At 37.0% G+C, this 23,270-nt stretch overlaps 2 protein-coding genes and 1 non-coding gene across 11 annotated transcripts in view; 1 reads left to right on the top strand and 2 right to left on the bottom strand.

The window, feature by feature from the left end:
- The window catches only part of Ppef1 (protein phosphatase with EF-hand domain 1), a 112,668-nt gene extending 102,200 nt beyond the window's left edge, over positions 1-10,468 (bottom strand). For 7 of the 9 annotated variants that reach the window (XR_007106401.1, XM_047535883.1, XM_047535885.1 and 4 more), the window contains exons 1-3: positions 10,142-10,279; positions 9,918-10,018; positions 3,677-3,842 (exon numbers count right to left, since the gene is read on the bottom strand). Coding sequence is in view for 7 of the 9 variants with exons in the window: in XM_047535883.1 (XP_047391839.1) it covers positions 3,677-3,722 (46 nt within the window). In the remaining 2 variants the exon portion in view is untranslated. Of the gene's footprint in view, positions 1-3,676; positions 3,843-9,917; positions 10,019-10,141; positions 10,280-10,356 lie in introns of those variants that run through there. The other 2 variants (XM_047535884.1, XM_047535891.1) reach the window with 2 other exon arrangements.
- A 5,052-nt stretch (positions 10,469-15,520) lies between these two features.
- LOC124972460 (coiled-coil domain-containing protein 43-like) lies at positions 15,521-16,781 on the top strand. Its single transcript, XM_047536880.1, is given in 2 exon segments — positions 15,521-15,996; positions 15,998-16,781. Coding segments are annotated over 2 exon segments (663 nt in total). The 3' UTR covers positions 16,185-16,781.
- A 6,127-nt stretch (positions 16,782-22,908) lies between these two features.
- Trnaa-agc (transfer RNA alanine (anticodon AGC)) lies at positions 22,909-22,981 on the bottom strand. The gene has a single exon. It is a non-coding gene; the product is annotated as a tRNA-Ala (tRNA).
- Positions 22,982-23,270: the final 289 nt, after the last annotated feature.

The following is a 23,270-nucleotide window of genomic DNA, read 5'->3' as shown; positions in this document are numbered from 1 at the left end:
ATTTCTATTTAACATTGGAGGCTGTAGCCAGAATAATTAGGCAAAAAAAAAAAAAAAAATGAAAGCCCTGGGTTCCATCCCTAGCACCACACGCACACAAGTCCTTGGAAAAGAAGAAATAAAACTATCTCTATTTGCAGCTGACATGATTTATAAATAAAAATTCCTAAGAAATCCAAAAAAAACTCAGAGATAATAAATGAAGTCAGCAAGCTTTTGTGATTCAAAAATCAATTGTTTTACATACACTTGCAATTAACAATCCAAAATGAAATTAAGAAAACAATTATTTACAATAACACCAAAAAGAATAAAATAGGTTAGATTTCACAAAAGAAGTATAAAACAGTACACTACAAAACATCAGTGAAAGAAATTTAAAACATCCTGTGTTCATGGATCAGATGGCTTATTTATTAAGATGGCAATACACTCCAAATTGATCTGCAGATTCAACACAATCCCCGTCAACATTCCTGTTGACTTCTTTTGAGAAATTGGCAAATGAATCCTAAAATTCACATGCAAGGGACCAGAACTGCCAAATCAATCTTGATAAAGAGAAACAAAGTTAAAGGACTCTGTTATGGTTTGGATATGAGGTATCCCCCCCCCAAAAAAAAGTTCCTGTGTTAATGCAGAAATATTTAGAGGCAAATGATTAGATTATGAAAGCTGTAACCTAGTCAGTCTATTCAAACTAGGATGGACTGCCTGCGTGGTAGGCAATTGAGGGGTGGCTAGAGGAAGTGAGTCACTAGGGGTGTGCCCTGGAAGGGTACAAGTTCCCTGCATCCCCTCTCCCTCCTCTTTCTCTGCTTCCTTGCTGCCATGAGGGGAGCAGTTCCCTTCTGTCACACCCTTACCCCAGGATGTTTTGCCTCACCTAGGACCCAAAGCAATGGAATCTATGGACTGAGATCTCTGAAACCATGAAACAAAATGAATTTTTTCTCCTCTGAATTGTCCTTTTTGGGTATTTTGGTTACAGAGACACAAAATCTGACTAAACAAATTCATACTTACAAATTCAAAACTTTCTACAAAGCTACACAATCTAGACTATGATACGGCATAAGGAATACATATAGATCAGTGGAATAAAATTGAGAGTCTAGAAATAAACTCTTACATTTACAATTAATTGTTTTTTGACAAGAGTACCAAGACCATTTGATGAGGAAAGAATAATATTTTCAATAACTGTGCTGGGACAACTGGATATCCACATGCAAAGAATAAAATTTATATCCCTCCCTCACACATGTGAAAATTAACTCCAAATGGATCAAAATCCTATAAAACTCTTCAGGGAAAATAAGAGCATAAAACTTCTTGGATTTAGCAATGAACTCTTGGATATGACACCAAAAGCAAACATACACATAAATAATGAACATTCTCAAAATTAAAAACTTTTTCCTTTAAAGAACACCATCGGGCTGGGGATATAGCTCAGTTGGTAGAGCGCTTGCCTCACAAGCACAAGGCCCTGGGTTCAATCCTCAGCACCACAAAAAATAAAAAATAAATAAATAAAAAGAACACCATCAAGAAAGTGCAAACAACTTACTGAATGGGAGATCATATATTTGTTAAGGAATTTGTATTCAGAATATATGAAGAGCTCTTACAACAAAATATAAAAACGAATAACAATAACAAATGGGTAAATGATCTGAATAGACATTTACCCAAGGAAGATAAACAAATGGTCAAAAAAACATGAAAAGATGTTCAACATCACTAGTCATTAGGGAAGTACAAACAAAATCAACAATGAGATACTTCATACCCACTAGGATGACTCTAATATAAAGGACAAAAATAAGTGCTGTGAAGGGGGTGGAGAAATTATAACCCTCATTCACTGCTGGTAGGAATGTAGACTGGTGCAGCCACTTAGGGAAACAGTCTAGAAGTTTCTCAAAATGTTAAGCATATAACTACCATGTCCCAGCAATTGGTATATGCCTAAGAAAATTGAAAACATATGTCCACATGATAACTTACATATGAATATTCGTTCATAACAACATTGTCCAGAGTAGTCAAAAAATAGTACCAACCTAATGTCCATCAATTAATGAATGGATTAACACGATGTGGCATATTCGTACAATGGAACATTATTTATTAATAAAAAGGAATAAAGTACTGATTCATGCTACAACATGGACAAAGCCAGGCACAAAAGGTCACATAGTGTGTGATTTCACTTACACGAAATGTTCAGAATAAAATTCACGGAGACAGAATGCAGATTGGTGGTTGCCAGTTGTTGAGGGGAGAGGGAAACCAGGAGAAACTGCTTAAAGGATAGGGGTTTTACTTCGGAGTAAAAGAAATGTTTTGCAACTATCTAGGGGTGGTGCAACGTTGTAAATGTACTAAGTGCCACTGGGTTGTTCACTTTATAATGGTTAGTTTTATGTTATGAGTTTCACCTCAGTAAATTATTTAAAAGAAAAAGCAGTCCAAAAATCCTAGCTAACACACTTCTATTTACACTTAACATTTCAAAAGAGGAAAAGCATTTCCAAAAGAGCAGAATTTGCTTATTTGCTTTTAGAAGTTAGACTTAACCCTTTTTTTTAAACCTAAGAAATCTGGCTAAATTTAAAGAACTGTGTGTAATCCTAAATGTAAAAAGATACTCTCTCCAACCTCTGCTAATAAATTACAACAAAGGAGCTTTTGGAAGGTCTATTTCATGACATGCTTAAAGATTTGTTAGTGCACCTTCCATGTCCCTTCCTACTTTTAGAGATTAACTTGTTAATTCTTTGGCACAAGTTAACTGGGAGGGAGAAAAATATTTGATTCCTAAAGGAAAACTTCCTACACTAATTAGTATAAAACACTCTGCATCTTAAACACTCCAGCTTAAACCTGAATAAACTTTCAAAATCAAAATGTGGAATCACAACTGAGAAAACTATAACCTAATAAAGGAATGAAGTTTTAAGAGCAAATTATTCATATAATTTCCCAGCTTGTTTTTATTTTAGTTTCTTTGTAGAAGCTATGTCCCTTAAACATTCAAGTGAGTTTCAACTAGATTCCAGTAGCCATAAACAAGCTCCTTAGTAGAAATACAGGAAATATTTGAGCCTGTAATGGGGGAGAGTAAGGGATATCATCTTTTCAGAAAAACACTTTTTTTTTTTGGAAACAGATGATATTGCATTCCCCCAATTCTCCCTAGAATATGGTAAAAACATGAGGCAAATCTCATAAAGTTCTGTGTTGAATAGATATTTTAAAATAATGTAATCATTGAGTTATAAAATGTAATAAAATTCAATGATGCTACTAAATGTCACTAAGGTATGGAGATAGCTATTTATAAGAGTATTGAAGAAACAGATACAAATTATAGTGCTTTTCTTGTTCCCTGCCACTGAGTTATACATTTTCAACTGAAATTAAATCAAACATAAGGTATCTCTTAGATAATACTTTATGATACATCATAAATTCAAAGTTACATCTTACTACAGGTAGTTTCTCATGTTCCCCCAATATTTTACCTTCAATACAAGTGATGATGCCTTGTACAAAATCACACAGGGCAGCTCAAGAACCATGGGAGTAAATGAGAAAGGGGGGGAGTATGAGTCGGGCTCACTGAATCCTTTTCATTCAGAAACACAGGCACATTTCCAGCACTCACCTTTCTCAGATTTCTTGTTTTCTGTTGAAGAACTGCTACAACCCATGATTTCTAAATCATATCATGCTCACAAATTCAACTTCCGATTTCAAGATAAGAGTGTGAATAGTCTCTTCCTTGATGTTGTGAGGAGTTGCTCTTAGCTGATCCCCTTCAGTCACAGATACTAATGAGGAAGACAGAAGCAGGAAGGAGAGAAAGTACCAGTTAACAACATCAAAGCTAAGGAGCTGCTTGGCAGAATTCATTTTATGCTTCTGAATTGCTATTCATTATGTGATGTGGAAAGTGATCAGACATAATCTGACCCTGATTTATTTTCCAAATCACAACAGTAGCTACAGAGCAGCTATAGATTGTTTTTCTGCTATACACATAAGTTAGAGTTTCCCATGTCTAAATCAAATCTAAACCTGTATAAAATTAAGCATTAATAGCCAGACATGGTAACTAGACCATTCTGTAATCCCAGGTACTCAGGAGGCTAGGGCAGGAGGATGGAAAGTTTTGAGGCCAGCCTCAGCAACTCAATAAGACCATCTCAAAATAAAAATATAAAGAAATAAAAAGGGCTAGGGAATGTAGCTAAGTGGTAACAATGAAATGAAAAATTGAACTGTAAGAATATACTATTTTCTAATTGAAATATAGGGAGTGGAATATGAAAGAGCTGATACAATTGTTTTGACTTTAACCTCAAAGTAATTAAATTTATCTGGATTTTTAAAAATACAAATTGGAGGCTGACTATGAGATAAAAACAATATGTTTAAAAATATGACAAAATTAAAATCAAAGTGAATTCTTTGACAGTATTTTTCAGAATTGATTGAGGGTACTTGTTTAAAAGAAAGAAACTCAAGACCTCCCCTCCAATTTAGGAATCATAATCTGTGAAAGTGTCTTTTTCCCTTTTTTTTTTTTTTTTTTTTTTTTTTTGATACCAGGGATTGAACACAAGGGCACTTTACCACTGAGCTATATCCCTAACCTTTTTTATTTTTATTTTAAGACAGGGTCTCCCTAAATTGCTGAGGCTGACCTCAAACTCAAGGTTCTTCTGCCTCAGCCTCCAGAGTCACTGGGATTACAGGCATGCACCAACAAGAGCATCCTTTTAAAATGAGCTCTCCAGGTATTCCTGAGGCCCCTCTGAAGTCTCCCCTCTTGCACACTAGATCTTTCTGATGAGGCTGCTGAATTGGCACTTCCATAATCACTTGATGAGGGTTTTAAACAAAATTTCTCTCTATAGTATACCATCTCATTGCTTTTGGGGGTGATCTTTATTTTGTGATGCTCTGACTCTGCACTTTATCTATTTTTTCTATTACTACTACACTAAAAACTTCAAAATACTCAATTCAACTAAAGAAAGGGAAAAATGAGCAAAATGAGGCTGGAGGCATAGCGTAGTGGTAGAGTGAATACTTTTATGCCTGACACCCTGAGTTCAATACCCAGAACCAAAAAATAAAAATAAAAAAGAGCAAAATATTTGAACTATGGGAATATTTTTAAAACAACAATAACCTTAATAAACAGATTTTCTGATCAGAGCTGGGCCTGATTCTTTTACATATCAAATTAATTAATTCTCCTAAACTGTGAGTTATTTCCAAATTTGATACACATTTCTTTGATGTCTTTCTTAGCTACATCATGGATAAAAAATGATAAGGTCAAGTTCAAAGGCACAACAAGCCTTGTGGCACTCCATTCCAGATCATTCTTCAGGGTAGATCCACTATATTTACACTGTCTGAGCATATTTGTTCAGAAAGAAGAGGAAGAGAAGGAGGAGGAAGAGAGGAAGAAAAAAGGAAATAGGAAGAGAATCAGTTTGGCATGATTTTTAATACAAGAATCATAGACATTTAAAGGTGGGAAAGATCCTTAAAATTACCTACTATTTATACAAAACACAAGGAAGTAAAGCAATTTGCCTAATGTCGTATAGACCTATAGTTGTCAAACTTTGTTGCATATTAGAATCATCCAGGAAGATTTTAAAACTTCCAATGCTCAGCTTGCACTTCATTAAATCAAAATCTCTGGGGGTTTAAAAAATACTGATGCCCAGGTCCCACCCCCAGAGATTCTAATGTAATTGGGATTGGGTGGGGACCGAACATCAAGATGTTGTTACAGGTACCCAGGTGATTCTAAAATACAGCTGAGTTTGATAATCTCTAATAGAGACAATGTTTTATCAAACCTATGATGCTGCCTAGTGATCATTTTTCCATAAATGCTTTGACTCCATTCATTTGAAACTGAATTCTTCCAGAGTCAGGCTTACAAGTCTCTGGCTTCTGGCATATACTCTTCTCATTTTTGAAAATGGTACAATACTGACTCATTTTCATGCCCAGGAATTTTTCAGCGGTCATCTGCAGTACCTAAGAGAACACATCTGCACCTGCACATTCCTTCATCACTGGAGGAAAGGGAGGTTTAAAATTCAGAGTCCAGGTTTTACTGATAATACTCAATTGCAAAAATTATGGGGGCCCAGAAATCTGCATTTAAAGTACAATCTTGGGCTAGGAGTATAGCTCAGTGGTAGAACATTTTCCCAGCATGTACAAGGCTCTCAGTTCAATCCCCACCATCAATAAAAATATGTATATATAAATATGTTTGTAAAATAAATTATATACATATATATATATAAAGTACTCCCTTCAGGGGACTTTGATGCAGGCAGTTCCCACATCCCAGTTTGAGAAACACTGACCTCCCACAGTATCTGTATCTACCTTGGGCTTTGCTCCATTCTTACGCTCTTTTTTCTACCCCTTTTTATGAATCATAAGAGTTGGGCATTGAGTAAGCAACAAATGCTGATTGGATAACAGAAGTGATGTATTCTAATGTCAATTTCCTTTTTCCAGAAAAATAATGTATCTCTCCAAAGTCATCTGTTTCTCAGCTAATTCATTATAAACACACAGAATCCATATACAAAATTCACTAGGAATTTTAAAAGTGTCAAACTTGCATATGTTTCTGTTAGACTGTTAGCACCATGTGTAACTTTCTAAACACCCCTTGAACTTCTGGCACCTACACAGTGCCTTTCACATAACACATGTTTGATAAATACTAAATGGATAAATGAATAAAGAAATAAGTATTTCTAAGCCAGAATCCATTAGAAAACTAATTGCTAAAAGTCATCATTAGCGTATTATTTTGTGCACATATATGTGCTATTTGATTATACAAAAGCCTTTTATTAGAGCAGAAAATGGATAATGTTTATGCATTCTTTTTTAAAGCAAATTTTCAAATCATGTCAGAAATGATCATTGTTCTTAAATTCTTTGATGTCTATTAGAAAAAAAAATAATTGACTATTAGAACTTTTATATTGTCATGTTATTTGTAAACTGTTTTTCTTTCTTAGGTAACAGGACAGAGAGAGAGAGAGAGAGAGAGAGAGAGAGAGAGAGAGAGAGAGAGAGAGAGAGAGAGAGTTCTTTTTAGTTGTCACCAAAATATGAAAAACATGAGCTGCTTAAGGTGAGGTGTCACTGACCACACCCACATGCTGCCCAACTAGACCTCAAGGCAGAGGGGAGAGGAAAGCACATTTGTGAGCAGTGTTTGTGGTATCTTTGGGAACACTTCTGGCTGACTATGAAGCTGATAAAGATGATTTGGGGATTTTCCATGACTTGGAAGAAAACTAAGCTTCTTCTAATTCCACCCTCTGCCAGCATCAAGGAGAGTACTTAGTATAGCAATCAAAGTCTCTGAAGAAGTGATTTCTCCTGCAAGGGGTTCTCAGGCTCAAAAGGTTGATGCCCCGGTCACATAAACCACTGGGGTGGAATGTGGCAAAAAACAGCTTGAAATGTGCCCAATGCTGCTACCCTTTCTGATATATACCAAAGATGATTTTAAAGAGTAAACATTAGTGACCCATCAACATGCGACGTACAATCTGCAAAAGGACAGGCTTCTGCTAAAAGGTTTTTACTATGGGGGAGGGGGCAGGAAGTCCAAGGGTGGAACTGTTTGATGTTTTGTTTCCTCCTAACCACTTTCATTTTCAAAGCTGAAAACACAAGGAAAGAACAAAAAATGGCTCTTGGAGCCAGCCTACCCTTTACCACTGAGCATTCTTGAATTGTAAGCCCAGCCTCCCCAAGATGTTCTTATTTATGCTTAACATTATTTTATTTCTAGGTGGATCTCTATACAACACCCACACCTTGGCTTAGCTATACTGACTGTGCATGAGTCTACCTCTGGCAATATTCTAGATGTTAACTGGGCAGTTCCCCATGCCAGAAATTCAGCTTTTCCTAGAGATGTTAACTTTTGTGAGAAATTCCTACTCAAACTCTGGCCCTGAGGAACTCAAATCCAGAATCCACAGTCATTTATCTGGCTCCCCCACCACCACCACTACCACAGTAGGAGTTAAGTAGGCAGTTATAATTCTTTCTCCTTGGATTCTAGACACTAGCATGGAGAATGGACACCTTGTCAGGCTCACTCTTCTAATTCTCTTTGGCATTCATTGGAACAGGTTTTATAGCATGATGTCTGTGGCCTAAATATAATTAAGGGGCACAGGGTGAAGTAGAAGAATCCCTGAAAGACCACACTAAAGAGATCCTTTCTACCACTCCCTTCTACATACAGAATACTGTAGCATTTGCTTATGTCTAGGGTCTTAAATAAATAAATAAGGGGAGGTATGTAAGACTGAGTTGGTGATTCTTCCTGGATTTCATCAGATTAAAGGATAGGAAAAGGCAGGAAATTATGCCAACCACCAGAAGGTGTCTGTTGGTACTTCCAACATGATTATAATTATGAAGTATCTTGACCTAGTGCCAGGTTTTCCAAAGTGTGTTTGTGTTTGTCTGTTTGTCTATGTGGTTTATTATTCTAAGAATAAGCAAAAAAAAAAGGTCCAAGAACAGAAAAAGTAGTGCTTAACAAGTTTTTTTGTTTTTTTGTTTTTTTGTTTTTAACTGCAGGATTTCTCAGAGCCTTCAATAGATTAATGTGCATTGTGAATCTTTAAGAGCTGATGACTGCTTCCCAAAGAACCTAGAAGGTGACCCTTTTGAGGTAAGCATTTCAAGAACAACTGTTGTTCCCAACTGTCTAATGGCCCAGTGGAGCCTGGGGTTCAGAATGGACTGAAATTTGAATTCTTAGCTTATCATGAATTCCTCTGCACCTCAGTTTCCTCCTAGGAGATAAAAGTAAATGCCTTACTGACTTGTACTGAGGACTTAGTGAGGAGTTCAGTGGTGGAAAGAACTGACTTGAACAAAGAGCAGCTCTTCTTAGCAGACAGGTTAGCAGGGGCCACGCATGGGTGGGAAGCCACTATGTTTATCCAAGTGGTTTCCTTCAGAATGCTTTGCTTGGGGCCTCCCAGAGACCACACCCCTTGAATGTCTACAGGCTCGGGATAAATTAAGACTCACAAAGAAATGCCCCACCCCCAGAGCTCCAAGATCTGAAATAATGCTATATCAGTAATAGTTAAAATCTGTTTATTAAGGGAATACTATGCACCCAGCCCAGTAGGTGCTTTATATGTCTATGATTCTAGTAAATCTTCATAACAAACCTTCAAGGTAGTATCATCATCCCCATATTACAGATGAAGAAACTCCCTGGAACAGATGATTAGTGGTAAAACTGAGGATTCACCCTATTTAATCATTAAAAAACAAAAAAAGTCTGCCCACTGAAAGGCTAACTATACCTGACTTGCAGGATCCAGTCTGTGTTACAACTAAATCACTGGAAAGAATTCTTAAGCATTGCAACAAATTCTTTTCCATTTCTTACAGAGAAATGAAATCCCTGTGGTCCTCTATCAAAAGAGGCCAACAGAGCTAAGGAAGACTTCTAAATATGAAGTTGTATAGTGGAGTTTGGATAATACTCCATGAGGGACCTACTTAGGAGGGTTTCTTAAAGTACCCCTTGCCTCATTTTTCAGCTCTTATCCAAGTTATTCCAAATATCAAGTTCATTTGAAATAGGCCACAACCATTCATGTTGCAAAGTCATAAGTACACTTTTTTAAAATGACAACTGATTTACAATCAGTATTTCTGAGAAAAATCATCCTGAGAAATTGCAAAGCAATAAATGTATTCCAATGAGTACACGTTCCCTCTTCCATTGCCACATGATAAATGTTTATAATGTAGAATACAGCCTGCCCATAATGTCTAATGACAAAAAAACATCTTACCTGAGTCTTTTGCTTGGCCACTGCAGAGGTTTTCTTCACTCCAGATGTTTCAGGAGAAACAAAGATGAGAAAAAGTCTTCTCTGTGAGAGAACACAGAGGTCTGAAAGAAAAGAGGTATAATTTTCATATCTCTCTGGAGCACCACACACACACACACACACACACACACACACACACACACACACACACGGGAGAGTTCTTGTTTAAATAAACATACACATACATAAACAGAGAAATCACTAGAACAGTGCCAGTCTGATTTGACTTTCAGCCTGAAGGCAAGCCCAGAGCCACAGATTCAAGAGAAGCTGAGCTAGTCTGTGAGCTGCAGCTGTCTGCCCTAACCCTGCTCTGTTCCTGGCCTGGAAATAAAGAGATGTGCTCAAGTAATGAGCTGCAATATCAGTGGTCACATGATTGCTTCCAAGGGGACCATACTCTGTCCAGGCAGGATCAGGCTGCTGTTTGCAGAAACAATCCATATCAGTACAAGTAGAAAAGAGAAATTCAGTAAATAAGAGCAGAAAAGCATTCTTTAGGTCAACAGAAGATGATTTTTGGAAAACACTGCAATAACCTGGGTACAATTACGAGAAGGAAGTGGGAAAATGAAACATTCTTCCTTGGGGCTAGAAAGACAAACATTTAAGGGAGTTGCAGTTAGAGTGCTGCAAACTAGTTCATATGACATGTGTATTTGTCCAGCTGTTCAATTAGCTTCCTGTTGAAAAACCTACTGATGAAAGGGAGATTCACCTCCCTTCATTGGCAGAAAGGAAAATAAAAGTTGTCCTGTAGTTCTGCCAAATTTCAGAAAGAAGGGGAAGATACATTTGAAAACTCAAAGTGCTGAATTCAGTAATGGATGCCAATGGCCACAATTCAGCTATCTATTGAGGCAATTCAGGGATGGGCTTGTTCCCAGAGTCTCATGCCAACTGTAGCCATACTGCTATCAATTTTCCTCCCAAATTTCCTAGCTGCTTACACAGTATATGCATTTTCAAGCTTACTGTCCTCAGGCTTCACCAACCAGAATTTACAGGACTCCAGCCATGACCATTTCATAACCCCACCCAAGCTGCTCTTTAGCCCAATGTCTTTCTGCAATTAAGAGCCACAGAAGGGCTAGCAAAATGGTTACCTAGTTTGCTACTTAATCTAATGGAGTCCCTTTAAAATAACTGGAAAGGAGGCTTTGGGCTTCTGTACTTCATTAGCATATTAAATATTATCAGAGGGCCTCATCATGAGGCAATACAACCGTTCCATGGCAGAGACACCAAGACTAGGATCTGATGAGGTTGCCACATACTTTGTAAATGATAGTATAATTACCCAGGCCTCTGAAAAAATAGTGAACAATGTAGCTGTATGGCTGGATTTCCAGCCAAATGCCTGTTCAACTCACAGTGATTAAATGACGGCTATGTCTAGATGCAGTTGTTCAAATGTCACCTTCTCTATGTGAAGCCTTTCCTGAATCACCAAAGGGAAATTAGTCATTCCGTCTCCTGGTTCACAAAGCCATGCATGTGTCCAATTATAGAGACTCCCAAAATGTGCTGTAATTTGCCCTTTTACATGTGAAATCCTAAAAGGAAAGAACTCATTCCATTCCTCATGGCATCCCCAGAACCAGATGCAGAAGATCACCAAATATTTGTTTAATCACAGAAAGAAAAGAGAGGAAAGAAATAACTTGGGATTTAGGTGATTTTTAAAAAATATTTTTTTAGTTGTAGACAGACATAATACCCTTATCCTATTTTTATGTGGTGCTGAGGATCGAACCCAGTACCTCACACATGCGAAGCAAGCACTCTACCACTGAGCCACAACCCCAGCCCTTAGGTGATTATTTTAATGATCGATTTCTGGATATGAATTAGATTAGCTGTGCCCTTGATACAATTTGCTTAAAATTTAGAATCTGGTCAGGTGTGGTGGTGCACACCTAAAATCCCAGCTATTCAGGAGGCTGAGGCAAGTCACAAGTTCACAAGATCAAAAGATCACAAGTTTGAGGTCAGCCCAGCTAACTTAGTGAGACTCTATCTCAAAATAAAACATAAAAAGGGGCTAGTGATGTGGCTCAGTGATACAGTAAGTGCCCTTGGGTTTAAAAAAAAAAAAAAACTTAGAATCTGCTTTAAATGAACAGCTTTACTTTTTTCTATTATACAAAGAATACTGAAACATTACTTTGAGTAACACATTGGGAGTCCTACAGCCAGCCTCCAATTGCTAAATGAACCAACACTGATATATATATGAACAAATAACAATAATGCTAATAACACTGATTGAGCCTTTACCATGTTCTAGACACTTATTAATTTGATATGTTAATCTTAGTTAATCCATATACCATCCTATGAAATATACACACTAGGAACTATAGGCCTAAGTCAAACAGCAAATGAAAGACAGAGTTGTGATTTGAACCCAGCATTTTGACTCTAAAACACCTACTTATGATAACTATGCTATACTGTCTGGGTCAGCACCTTGTGTATTTGCAAAATTGAGGTTTTTGATTCTTAGATGCTCTTTGACTTTCCTGTAGTTAAGCAGGAATGTGTTCTCCCAATCTGAAAAAAAGAAAAAATAGGCAAAAATCATATTAACAATTCTAAACCTACTCATTAATAACAAATTTGTTCCCCTAACAGTCAAGATGCATCAGTATATCTCTCAATGGGCATATCATCACATGAAAACAGCTGATAGGAAAGGTAAGAGACCAATTTCCCCCTGGAAAAGGTCATGGTAATACCAAATCATCCTTGACTAAGATGCCTTATGCTCTTCTGTTCAACAAATGTTCACTGAGCTGTGCTGAGGGAAGGGACACATGACTGGGTGGGGCAAATGTGGAGGTAAATAAGAAATAGTGAGAGAGATCCAAGATGGCAGACTAGAGGGAGGCTGTGTTTCTTGTTGCTCCATAACTCAGGTTTCAAGCAGATGAAAATCTGTTTCTCTGTGAGACAGTCTTTGCTGCTCATTGATCCTCTATTGTTTACCCTATTTGTCCACTTCAATCACCCACAGTCTGCCAGCATATCAACTACTTTTTGAGTGCAGATTGCTCACTGACTGTTGCCTATCATCCACCATTTGCCTGTTTGCCTGCCTCTTGCCTGCCCATCACCTGCCTTTCACCTACCAATCACCCACAGCCTGAAGTCCACCTGCCAATCGTCGACCAGTAGGCTATGCAGACCACCTGCAGACCACCAGTGGATTGCCGGCTACCTGCTGTTGCCAGGAAGTCCACTGTCACAGTACCCACAGGTTTGGTTACATGTGACTGCTGCCATTTTTAGACAACAGACAGGACCTGCAGGACCCCTGGCCCGACTGACCACACCCCACCTTCAGGATCCCTGGCCCAACCAACTACATCCCACAGACTCAGCGCCCATGTCCCACACTGCAACTCCCCATTTGCCAACACATTTAGAAGCCAGTGCAGTCATCTTGGATTATCCTGGAAGCAGAAGCTGCCATCTTTAGGTGGGGCCAATCCCATCCTGAGAGTCAATGCTGGAGACTCATTGACAGGTACCTCTCATGCAACAGGCTACTGAAGACTGGGAGGTTTGAATAGTATATGACTGTTATAGTGAAGATTTTGTTTTTCTCCTTTTTGAAAATTTTTAAGTTTTTATTTCTTTATTTTTCTCACTCTATTTTCTTTTTGTTTACCTGTTTCCTCAGAGTCTCTTTCTCCCTTTTCTCATGCTAATAAGCAACTTCTTTTGATTCCACTTTTACTATTCCTACAATCTAGTACTTCTATATACTCTTTTCTTATCCCATTAACAGTTACATCCTCATCCCTCCCCATCCTCTTTGTCCACCATTAGAAACTGTAGACCTCATTGCAAATCTATTTGTTATGCTGTAGATAGTAGTTGAACTCATCCTCTCTGTTTATTATGATAATATTGCTAATGTCTTCATAGGTGCTATTTGGTTTAAGACTGCATATTGTCCATGCTGGGTGCTGCTGATATTGATCTCCCCCTTAAAGAAGAGGTTTTGGAAACCTGCAGGGTCACTATAAGCTTTATAGGGGGGAAACTGCAATACCCCAGATCTGCACTGCTAGAGGGGAAGATTCATGAACAACATGAAAAAACAAGGGAAGAAAATGTTCCAAACAAACCAAGATTCTAAATTAGTAGAATCCAATGACAGGTGGGGAGGGTGGGGAGTGAGAGAAGAATGGAGGAACTTTAGATTACGTAGAAGGAAATGAGAGGGAGGGGATATGAAAAATCATGGAATGAGACAGACATCATTACCCTACGTACACATATGATTACACAAATGGTACGAATCTACATCGTGTACAACCATAGAAATGAAATGATGTACCCCATTTATAAAAAAAAAAACAAGAATCCAATGACAGCATGATAGAAGAAATATCAGAAAAGGAGTTCAGATTATACATAATTAAAATGATTCATGAAGCAAAGGATGAGATAAGAGAGCAAATGCAGGTAATGAACAATCACTCCAATAAACAGTTAAAAGAGCAACTGCAGGAAGCAAAAGATCATTTCAACAAAGAGATAGAGATTCTTAAAAAAAAAAAAAAAAAAAAAAAAAAACAGAAATCTTTGAAATGAAGGTAACAATAAACCAAATAAAAACTCAATGGAAAGCATCACCAATAGACTAGATCACTTGGAAGACAGAACCTCAGACAATGAAGACAAAATATTTAATCTTTAAAACAAAGTTGACCAGACAGAGAAGATGGTAAGAAATCATGAACAGAACCTCCAAGAACTATGGGATATCATGAAAAGACCAAATTTAAGAATTATCAGGATTGAAGAAGGCACAGAGATATAAACCAAAGGAATGAACAACCTATTCAATGAAATAATGTCAAGAAAATTTCCCAAACCTGAAGAATGAAATGGAAGATCAACTACAAGAGGCTTATAGAACACCAAATGCACAAAATCACAACAGATCCACACCAAGGCACATTATAATGAAAATGCTTAACATCCAAGATAAAGAATTTTAAAGGCTATGAAAGAAAAGCATCAGATTACATATAGGGGGAAACCAATACAGATATCAGCAGATTTCTCAGTCCAGACCCTAAAAGCTAAACAGGCTTGAAACAACATATTTCAAGCTCAACCAAGAATCTTATACCTAGCAAAATTAACCTTTCTTTGAAGATGAAATAAAATTCTTCCATGATAAACAGAAGTTAAAAGAATTTACAAATAGAAAGCCTATGCTACAGAACATTCTCAGCAAAATATTCCATGAGGAGGATATGAAAAGCAACAATGTAGGTCAGCAAAGGGAGGAACTATCCTAAAGGAAAAGTCAACCAAAGGAGAAACCAAGTCAAGTTCAAAACAAAAAATAAGTGAAAATGACTGAGAATACAAATCATATCTCAATAATAATCCTGAATGTTAATGGCCTAAACTCATCACTCAAAAGACATAGACTGGAAGATTGGATTAAAAAGCAAGACCCAACAATATGCTGCCTTCAAGAGACTCATCTCATAGAAAAAGACATCCACGGGGGCCTGCAGGACCCTGACCCCAAGATGGCGGCGCCCTGCGAAGTGGCCGCCGGCGAAAGTGATGGCGGGGGCGGGGGATTTGGATCCTGGCTGGAGGGACGGTTGGAGGCACTGGGAGTGGACCAAACCGTTTACGGTTCCTACATCCTTGGTGTCCTGCAGGAGGAGGAGGAAGAAGAGAAGTTAGACGCTCTGCAGGGTATCCTATCTGCTTTTCTGGAAGAAGATTCCCTTCTTAATATCTGCAAGGAGATTGTGGAACGATGGTCTGAAACTCAGAATGTTGTCACCAAAGTAAAAAAAGAAGATGAGGTACAGGCCATTGCCATGCTCATTGAGAAGCAGGCACAGATTGTGGTGAAGCCCAGGATGGTGTCAGAAGAGGAAAAACAGAGAAAAGCTGCCCTGCTGGCCCAGTATGCTGATGTAACAGAAGAAGAGGATGAAGCAGATGAGAAGGATGATTCAGGTGCCACCACGATGAACATTGGTTCTGATAAATCTGTTTCCAAACACCAACGTAGAAGATGTTCTCAATGCTCGGAAATTGGAGAGAGACTCACTTCGGGATGAGTCCCAAAGGAAGAAGGAACAGGACAAGCTACAGAGGGAGAGAGACAAACTAGCCAAGCAGGAGTGCAAGGAAAAGGAAAAGAAAAGGACACAGAGAGGGGAGCGAAAGCGATAACCCTGGCCTGTTCAATTCTTCCTCTGCTTCCAGAACTTGATGAAAGGGAAAACTGGTTGTGCATATGTGTATTTAAGAGAAACAAGAGACATTGCATAGTGATTTCCCAAGGCATTTCCCCTTTTGTTTACATGGTAAAAAGGAAAATCACAATCACTTCTAATTACAAAATGTTTTGGTGATATGGGTGATCAGATTATTATAGTCGATGTCTGTACCAAAGAGCTGCAATTGGGGCAATCTTTATATTTTAATACTGAAGTCCTGTGCTCCTTTTGGCTCCTGTTTTTATAAAATGTCTTCCCTCACCTTGGATAAATAGCAGGATTCAGAAAGCTGTTAACAGCTTTCATCTGGGAGAAGAAACATGACCATTCTTCTGAGATGAAAAGTGTAAGTACAGATTGCTTCAGAGGCAATATTTACTCCTAAATGTACAGTTTTATGGCTGATATATAAAACTAATAAGGAAGCCAGGTGGGGTGATGCACACCTGTAATCCCAGCTCTTGGGGAGACTGAGGCAGGAAGATCACAAGTTTGAGACCAGCTTGGGCAACTTAGCAAGACCAGTCTCAAAAAAAAAAAAAAAAGCCTAGGGACTCTGTGGTAGAACACACTGGGTTCAATCCCCAGTGCTGCCAAAAAAAAAAAAAAAAAAAAAAAAAAAAAAAAAAAAAAAAAAAAACCAAAAAGCAAAAAACCTAATGAGAAACCCTACCTGGATCCAGATTTTATATTACATGACAGCAAACTAGGAAAGTGGGAAGAAATTATTTGGAATGTATTAAAGATCTGAGATCTTTTTTAAAGAAAGTTTCAACCAATGGGAGAAAAAAGTATCTTTTTAAGTAAAGATAGTTACATATTTTTCCTCATTTAGGCTGTGACATTAAGAAGGATGTATCAATATTGACTGCAACAAATCATTGTTAAGCTAGATTCATTTTTTTTTAATAATCATGAATTCTCTTGAGTGCCAGTAGAAATTTTAATCCTGATTTTCCCTAAAACCTAAGTATTAAGACCTGGTAATTCCTGATTTAGAGAAACTGGAGGAATTGCCCTTTTAAAGAAAAGAAACAATGGAAATCTTGCTAACACAAAAAATATTTAAGAGTGTACATAGTAAGTGCTTAACAAATGTATTGAATGAGTGAATGAATGGGAAAACTGCCTGGGAGAGTCAAAGGTGAGCAGGAAGTCTCCATTTCTACCTTTTTCATAAGCCACATTCAATTATAAACAAGGCTCTTCTCTACTTGACTTCAGGCAATAGTAGACTGTCCAGAAGGCGAAAGAGAGCATTTTCTCTGATAAGAAAAAGTAGATGTTTTATACCATGAGTCAGCAAACTACCAACTGCAGGGCAAATTTGGCCATCTTTTTTGTATGGTACAAACTAAAAATGGTTTTTACATTTTTGAGAGGTTATAAGATAAAGAACACATGTTAAAGACCATATTGTGGCCTGTAAAACCTGAAATATTTACTATCTAGCCCTTTGGAGAAAGTTTGCTGACCTTTATTTTGTATCATTAACTATGAGATTAACAAAAACTTTTATCTTTGTGCAGAAGGTTGAAAATAAAAAAGCATGGTTAAAGGAAAGGAAATGTTACTTCTTCATAAAGTCCTATAACCATGGCATTGCAAAAATAACCACATTTTTAAAAAATAAACTTTATTTAAGTCACCAAAAAAAAAAAAAAAAGAAAAGAAAAAGAAAAAGACATCCACGGACTAAAGGTGAAAGGATGGGAAAAAACATACCACACACACGGACTCAGTAAAAAAAGTGGGGGTTTCCATCCTTATATCAGATAAAGTGGGCTTCAAGCTGAAGTTAGTCAGAAGGGATAAAGAAAGACATTTCATACTGCTTAAGGGAAACATAAATCAGGAAGACATAACAATCATAAATATTTATGCCCCAAACAACCACACATCCATGTACAAATCTGTCTCAATTCCAGGAATCAAATAGACCACAACACAATACTTCTGTGTGACTTTAACACACCACTGTCAGAATGCATGAGAAAATGCTTTCCCCTCCAGAGTCCTATCAGTAGAGTATGTTAGCTAACTTTGGATTTTTGCCAATGGAGAGAAAGAAAATGGTCTTTCATCTGCAGTTTTAATTTACATTTCTCTTTTTTAACGAGTGAAGTTAACTATCTTGTTGTTTATTAATAGCAAATTTTTATTTCCTTTTTCTATGTTTCAAAAGGGTTATGATTTTGTCAATTTACATGTTAGGAAGGATAGCTCTTTGTGATATGAGCCGTGAATATCTCCATTAATTGCCTTTTTTTAAAAGTTTGTTTATGAAAAAAAAAAGTTTGTTTATGATATTTCTTTCCATAAAAATTTGATTTTTATATAACAAAAAGTACCAGTGAAATAATTTATGACTTGGGGATTTTGAGTCATGAAAGGTTAGATAGTTCTTGCTAACTCCAGATTTGTAAAGAAAAAATTTTCAATGCAAATGAAATTTCAATTTTTTCTCTTATTTTTTAATGGTTGTGTTATTTTAAAAATATCTTTGGTACATATGGAATTTATCATACTATATGAGGTAAGGCAGGGATATTACTTCACTTATCCCTATAACATTTATTGACTACTTCTTTTTCCCAGGGATTTGAGATGATATTCTCTTTATATATTCAATTTCTATATGTATCTGAGTGTACTTACATCTGGGCATTCTGTTTTGCTAATAAAAGTATGATACTCTTAAATTATTTAGGCTTCTTAAAAATGACTTAATGTGTTTTAGTGCCGATACCACTTCTATGTTTTTTTTTTTTCACTAAATTTAGCATCAGGTGATATAGCTTAAAACTTAAGTTTTCATTGTGATTTTGTTAAATTTACAAATTAGTTTACACAATAATATGGTCCTTCTATTTGTAGAAAGGCTATTTTTTGTATTTCAATGTTTTTTTGTTTTTTTGTTTTTTTTTTTGGCACTGGGGATTGAACCCAGGGCCTTGTGCATGCAAGGCAGGCACTCTACCAACTGAGCTATATCTCCAGCCCCTTCAATGGTATTTTTATTTTTAATAGTCTCACATTTCTATTGACAAACATTAATATATTTTTTGTTACTATTATATATGAAATTTTTTCTTCCATTAAATCTTCTAAAAGATTAAAAAATCAGGGCTGGGGAGATAGCTCAGCTAGTAGAGTGCTTGCCTTGCAAGCACAAGGCAATGAGTTCGATCCCCAGTACTGCAAAAAAAAAATAAAATAAAATAAAAGATTAAAAAAATCAGAAATAGTAATAAATTACAAATTAAAATCTATTTAATCTAAAATAGTCTAACCTATTAGACTATAAGCTCCAGGTACCCATAATAGTGCCTGGCACTATTATAAGAAAAATTTATTACATGAATAAATAAAACCAAAATTGTAATAGGACAAGTGGAGAACACTATGCGAGCACAGAGAAAAAGCCCCATTCCAGAAAGGGGAATGACAGAAGGCTTGCTAGAAGAAGTGACCCACAAACCTTATGATTGGGGGCTGGGGTTGTGGCTCAGTGGTGGAGTACTTACCTAACACTTGTAAGGCACTGGGTTGGATCCTCAGCACCAATAAAAATAAATAAATAAAATAAAGGTATGGTGTTCATCTACAACTCAAAGTATTTTTAAAAAACCTTATGATTGAACTGACATTATCCAGAAGAAAAGAGATGTGGAAAGAAAGTATTCTCATGAATATACATATTCTACAGTACTTAACAAAGATATGAAGCAAGAGTAGAACTAAAAATCAGAATGAACTGCATCCCAAATGATCATGCTACAATTACAGAGGGTAGAGAAAGATGCCTGTCAAGAATGAAAAATGACTGCCTTCCCTTTCCACCTCTGCAGGTTTACTCTTCCTTTGCTGCCTCCCTTTTCTATTCCCACTTTGCCACTCCTTTGTCTTCATCTTCCAAATAAACTTCTTGCCCTCTAATGCTTGCTTCAGGCTCTACTACTGAGGGAACCCAAACCAGGATATTTGATTAGTCCATGTAGTAAGAAACTATAGAAAGAGAGGGGCTCAGAGAAGTCTGGCTACCTCATAAGGGGAAGAGACCATACTGTAGGCAAAGTTCTCCTATTTCACAAGCTTCCTGGAACTGGCCACAATTCCAGTTTCTGCCAAGGCGAAGTACTTCTAATGGACAGCTCCTAGTATTGATCATGACACACCCTGAGAAGTATGCTAGAATCTAGACACAGTAGCCAGATTGGAGAATAGACTGAGATAACAGCAATATAAAGTTATACTTGATAGGAGTTACTTAAGGGGTCTGCCCATTCATGGCGCCTGGTAACTGAATGCCCAAAGCACCAGACAGGACTGGTCTCCCAGCTATGGCAACTTTCATCTAGCCTTCCAGTGCTGAGGTCAATGGTAAACAATGACAACAAATCACTACTTCCTAAATTCTGGTAGTCTCCAAAATTGGGCAGCAGATGTGCAGAGATCTATAGGGGAGCAGAAAACATTAGAACTTATATTTTTATGTTTTCTTATTCTTATTAATTTCTCTATTTCTAATGTATATTTAATCATGTACACAATATATGAGTTCAGTAGAATTGGCTACAAATAAATAAATATGCTTATACCAAGGGTCCATTCTCAAAAAAGTTTTACTGTGAGGAGTTCATGGTCCAAAAATTTCAAAGAACCCTGATTTAAAGAGACCATTTCCTTTGAAAGAGAAGAAAGGAATACCAAGTAATTTTACATTTAAATAAATAGAAAAGATCAAGTAAATCTCCAAGGATAAGGTCTAAGTATTGAAAAATCACATTAAGTAAGAGATAAGAGAGGCCAGATTTGGCAAATCATAGGAAGTCATTAAGAGAAATCAAAGATAGGTTATGAGTCACTATCAGGTGGAAGAAATTCATAAAGGTCAGTACTGGCCAGAAGTGTTTGTTGGAGTCCCCTGGTCAGCAGTCACAGTAACAGGATGAAATAACTGTCATGGTTTGAAGTGTAGAAGTTCAGTTTTGAAAGGCTCCTTCTTAGATACAAAAGTGAAACCTTTCTTTGTTGTGATTTAATAAATAAAAGATTAATAGGTATCAAATTTTAATTCTGACCATTTCATCTAACCCTTGGTTCTAGATGGCTTGTATTTTAAGAAATAATTTCACCTTAAATTAACACCAGATGTTCATAAATCAATTTTAAAAAGCTTCCCAGTGGGCTGGAGGTATAGCTCAGTGGTAGAGCACTTGACTAACATGTTCTAAACCATGGATTTCATCCAGAGGATTTCAGTCTGGATAAAACAGAATAAGGACATTCTGCCCACCCAACCCTATTTCTTTCATAGAATGATGCTATCAACCCAGGCAGAATCCATGAAGCAACTATTTGAGGACTGTAGCAGGCAGACTCTAAGATGCCCCCAATAATCCCCACATCTCCTGATCAATTCACATCCTATGTGATCCCCCTTCCCTTGAATGTGGGCTGAACCTAGTGACTTGCTTCTATTCAATAGAATATGATGATGGTGTTGGGATGTCACTTCTATGACAGGATTTTAAAAGATTATGATTTTCCTTCTTCCTAGTAGACTCTATTGCCTTTGCAGCTTGAATGTTTTACAGGAAGTAAACTGCCATGTTTGAGGAGCCCATGAAGACTGGGGAAGTCTATGCCCAAAAGCCAACAAGGACATTAAGGCCCTCAGTCAAACAAATTATGAGGGACTGAATCCTACTAACAACCACATGAGCTTGGAAGTGAACCCTTCCCAGTCAAGCCTTCAGGTGGGCTATAGCACAGCCAACTCCCTTAACTGTAGCAGCTCACAACAGATCCTAAAGAAGGCCCAAGCAAACTAGGCCTGGGTTCCTGCCCCACAGAAACCATGAGATCATTAAAATATATTGTTTAAAGTCACTAAAAGTTTTGTTAATCTATTACATAGCAATAAATAAATAACATGAGGGCTGTGGTGGGAGCTCAGTGGTAGAGCACTTGCCTAGCACATGTGAGGTACTGCGTTCAATCCTCAGCACCACATAAAATAAATAAAGGCATTGTATCTCTCACAACTAAAAAAATAAATAAAAATAAATAACATGTGGACTCCCAAAAGTAAATAGTAGAAGGTAGAGTAAGAGAACATCAGCGTTTGAAGTACTGCTGAAGTGGAAGTGAGTTTACCTTTTTTTCCCTTAGTTCAAGGAAGCAGAAATTCAAATTAGAACCATAATAAGATATCACTATTCACCTACAGCATGCTTAAATTAAGAAAAAATACTAATAATACCTAGTGCTGGATAGAATGGGAAGCAACTAGAAATCTAATACCTTGCTGACAGAAATGCAAAGTGGTACAGCTTCTCTGAAACAGAGTTCAATAGTTTCTTATAAAGTTGAACATATATTTACCATATGACAGCAATCCTACTCCTGGATAGTTACTCTAGAGAAATGAAATTCTCTGTTTCCACAAAAGCCTATATACAGGTTCATAGGGTAAATACAGAAAACAGTCCAAATGTCCTTCAACGAGTGAATGGATACATAAACTGTGGGACATTCATATAACAGAATACTATATAGCAATAAAATAAATGAACTGTTGATACACACAGCCTGGATCTCAAAGGCATTATGCCAAGTGAAAGAAGCCATGCTTAAAAGATGTTTATCTGAAGATGCACTTTTTTTTTTTTTGGTGGTGCTGGGGATTGAACCCAGGGCCTTGTGCATGCTAGGCAAGCACTCTACCAACTGAGCTATATCCCCAGCCCCTTAGATTAGATATTTATATGACATTCTCAAAAAGACAAAACTGATTGGTCAAAGGTTTATAGTTGGGGGAGGAGGGAGGATAATATCTGAATTATGGTGATAGTTACACTAATCTGTTAAAATTCACAGAACTATAATATAACAACAATTGTTTTGTATACTAATTTTAAAGTGTTTTTTTGTTTGTTTGTTTTTAACTTCATAGAGGTAGCTCTGGTTTAGTGTCTTTAGGTCTATAGATGCTAGAATCCCCATAGGCTGACTTTGACTGTGAATGACTTTC

The sequence above is a fragment of the Sciurus carolinensis genome, chromosome X, assembly GCF_902686445.1.
Source record: "Sciurus carolinensis chromosome X, mSciCar1.2, whole genome shotgun sequence".
Classification (NCBI taxonomy): Eukaryota; Metazoa; Chordata; class Mammalia; order Rodentia; family Sciuridae; genus Sciurus; species Sciurus carolinensis.
This window is presented reverse-complemented; position numbering and strand designations above follow the sequence as displayed.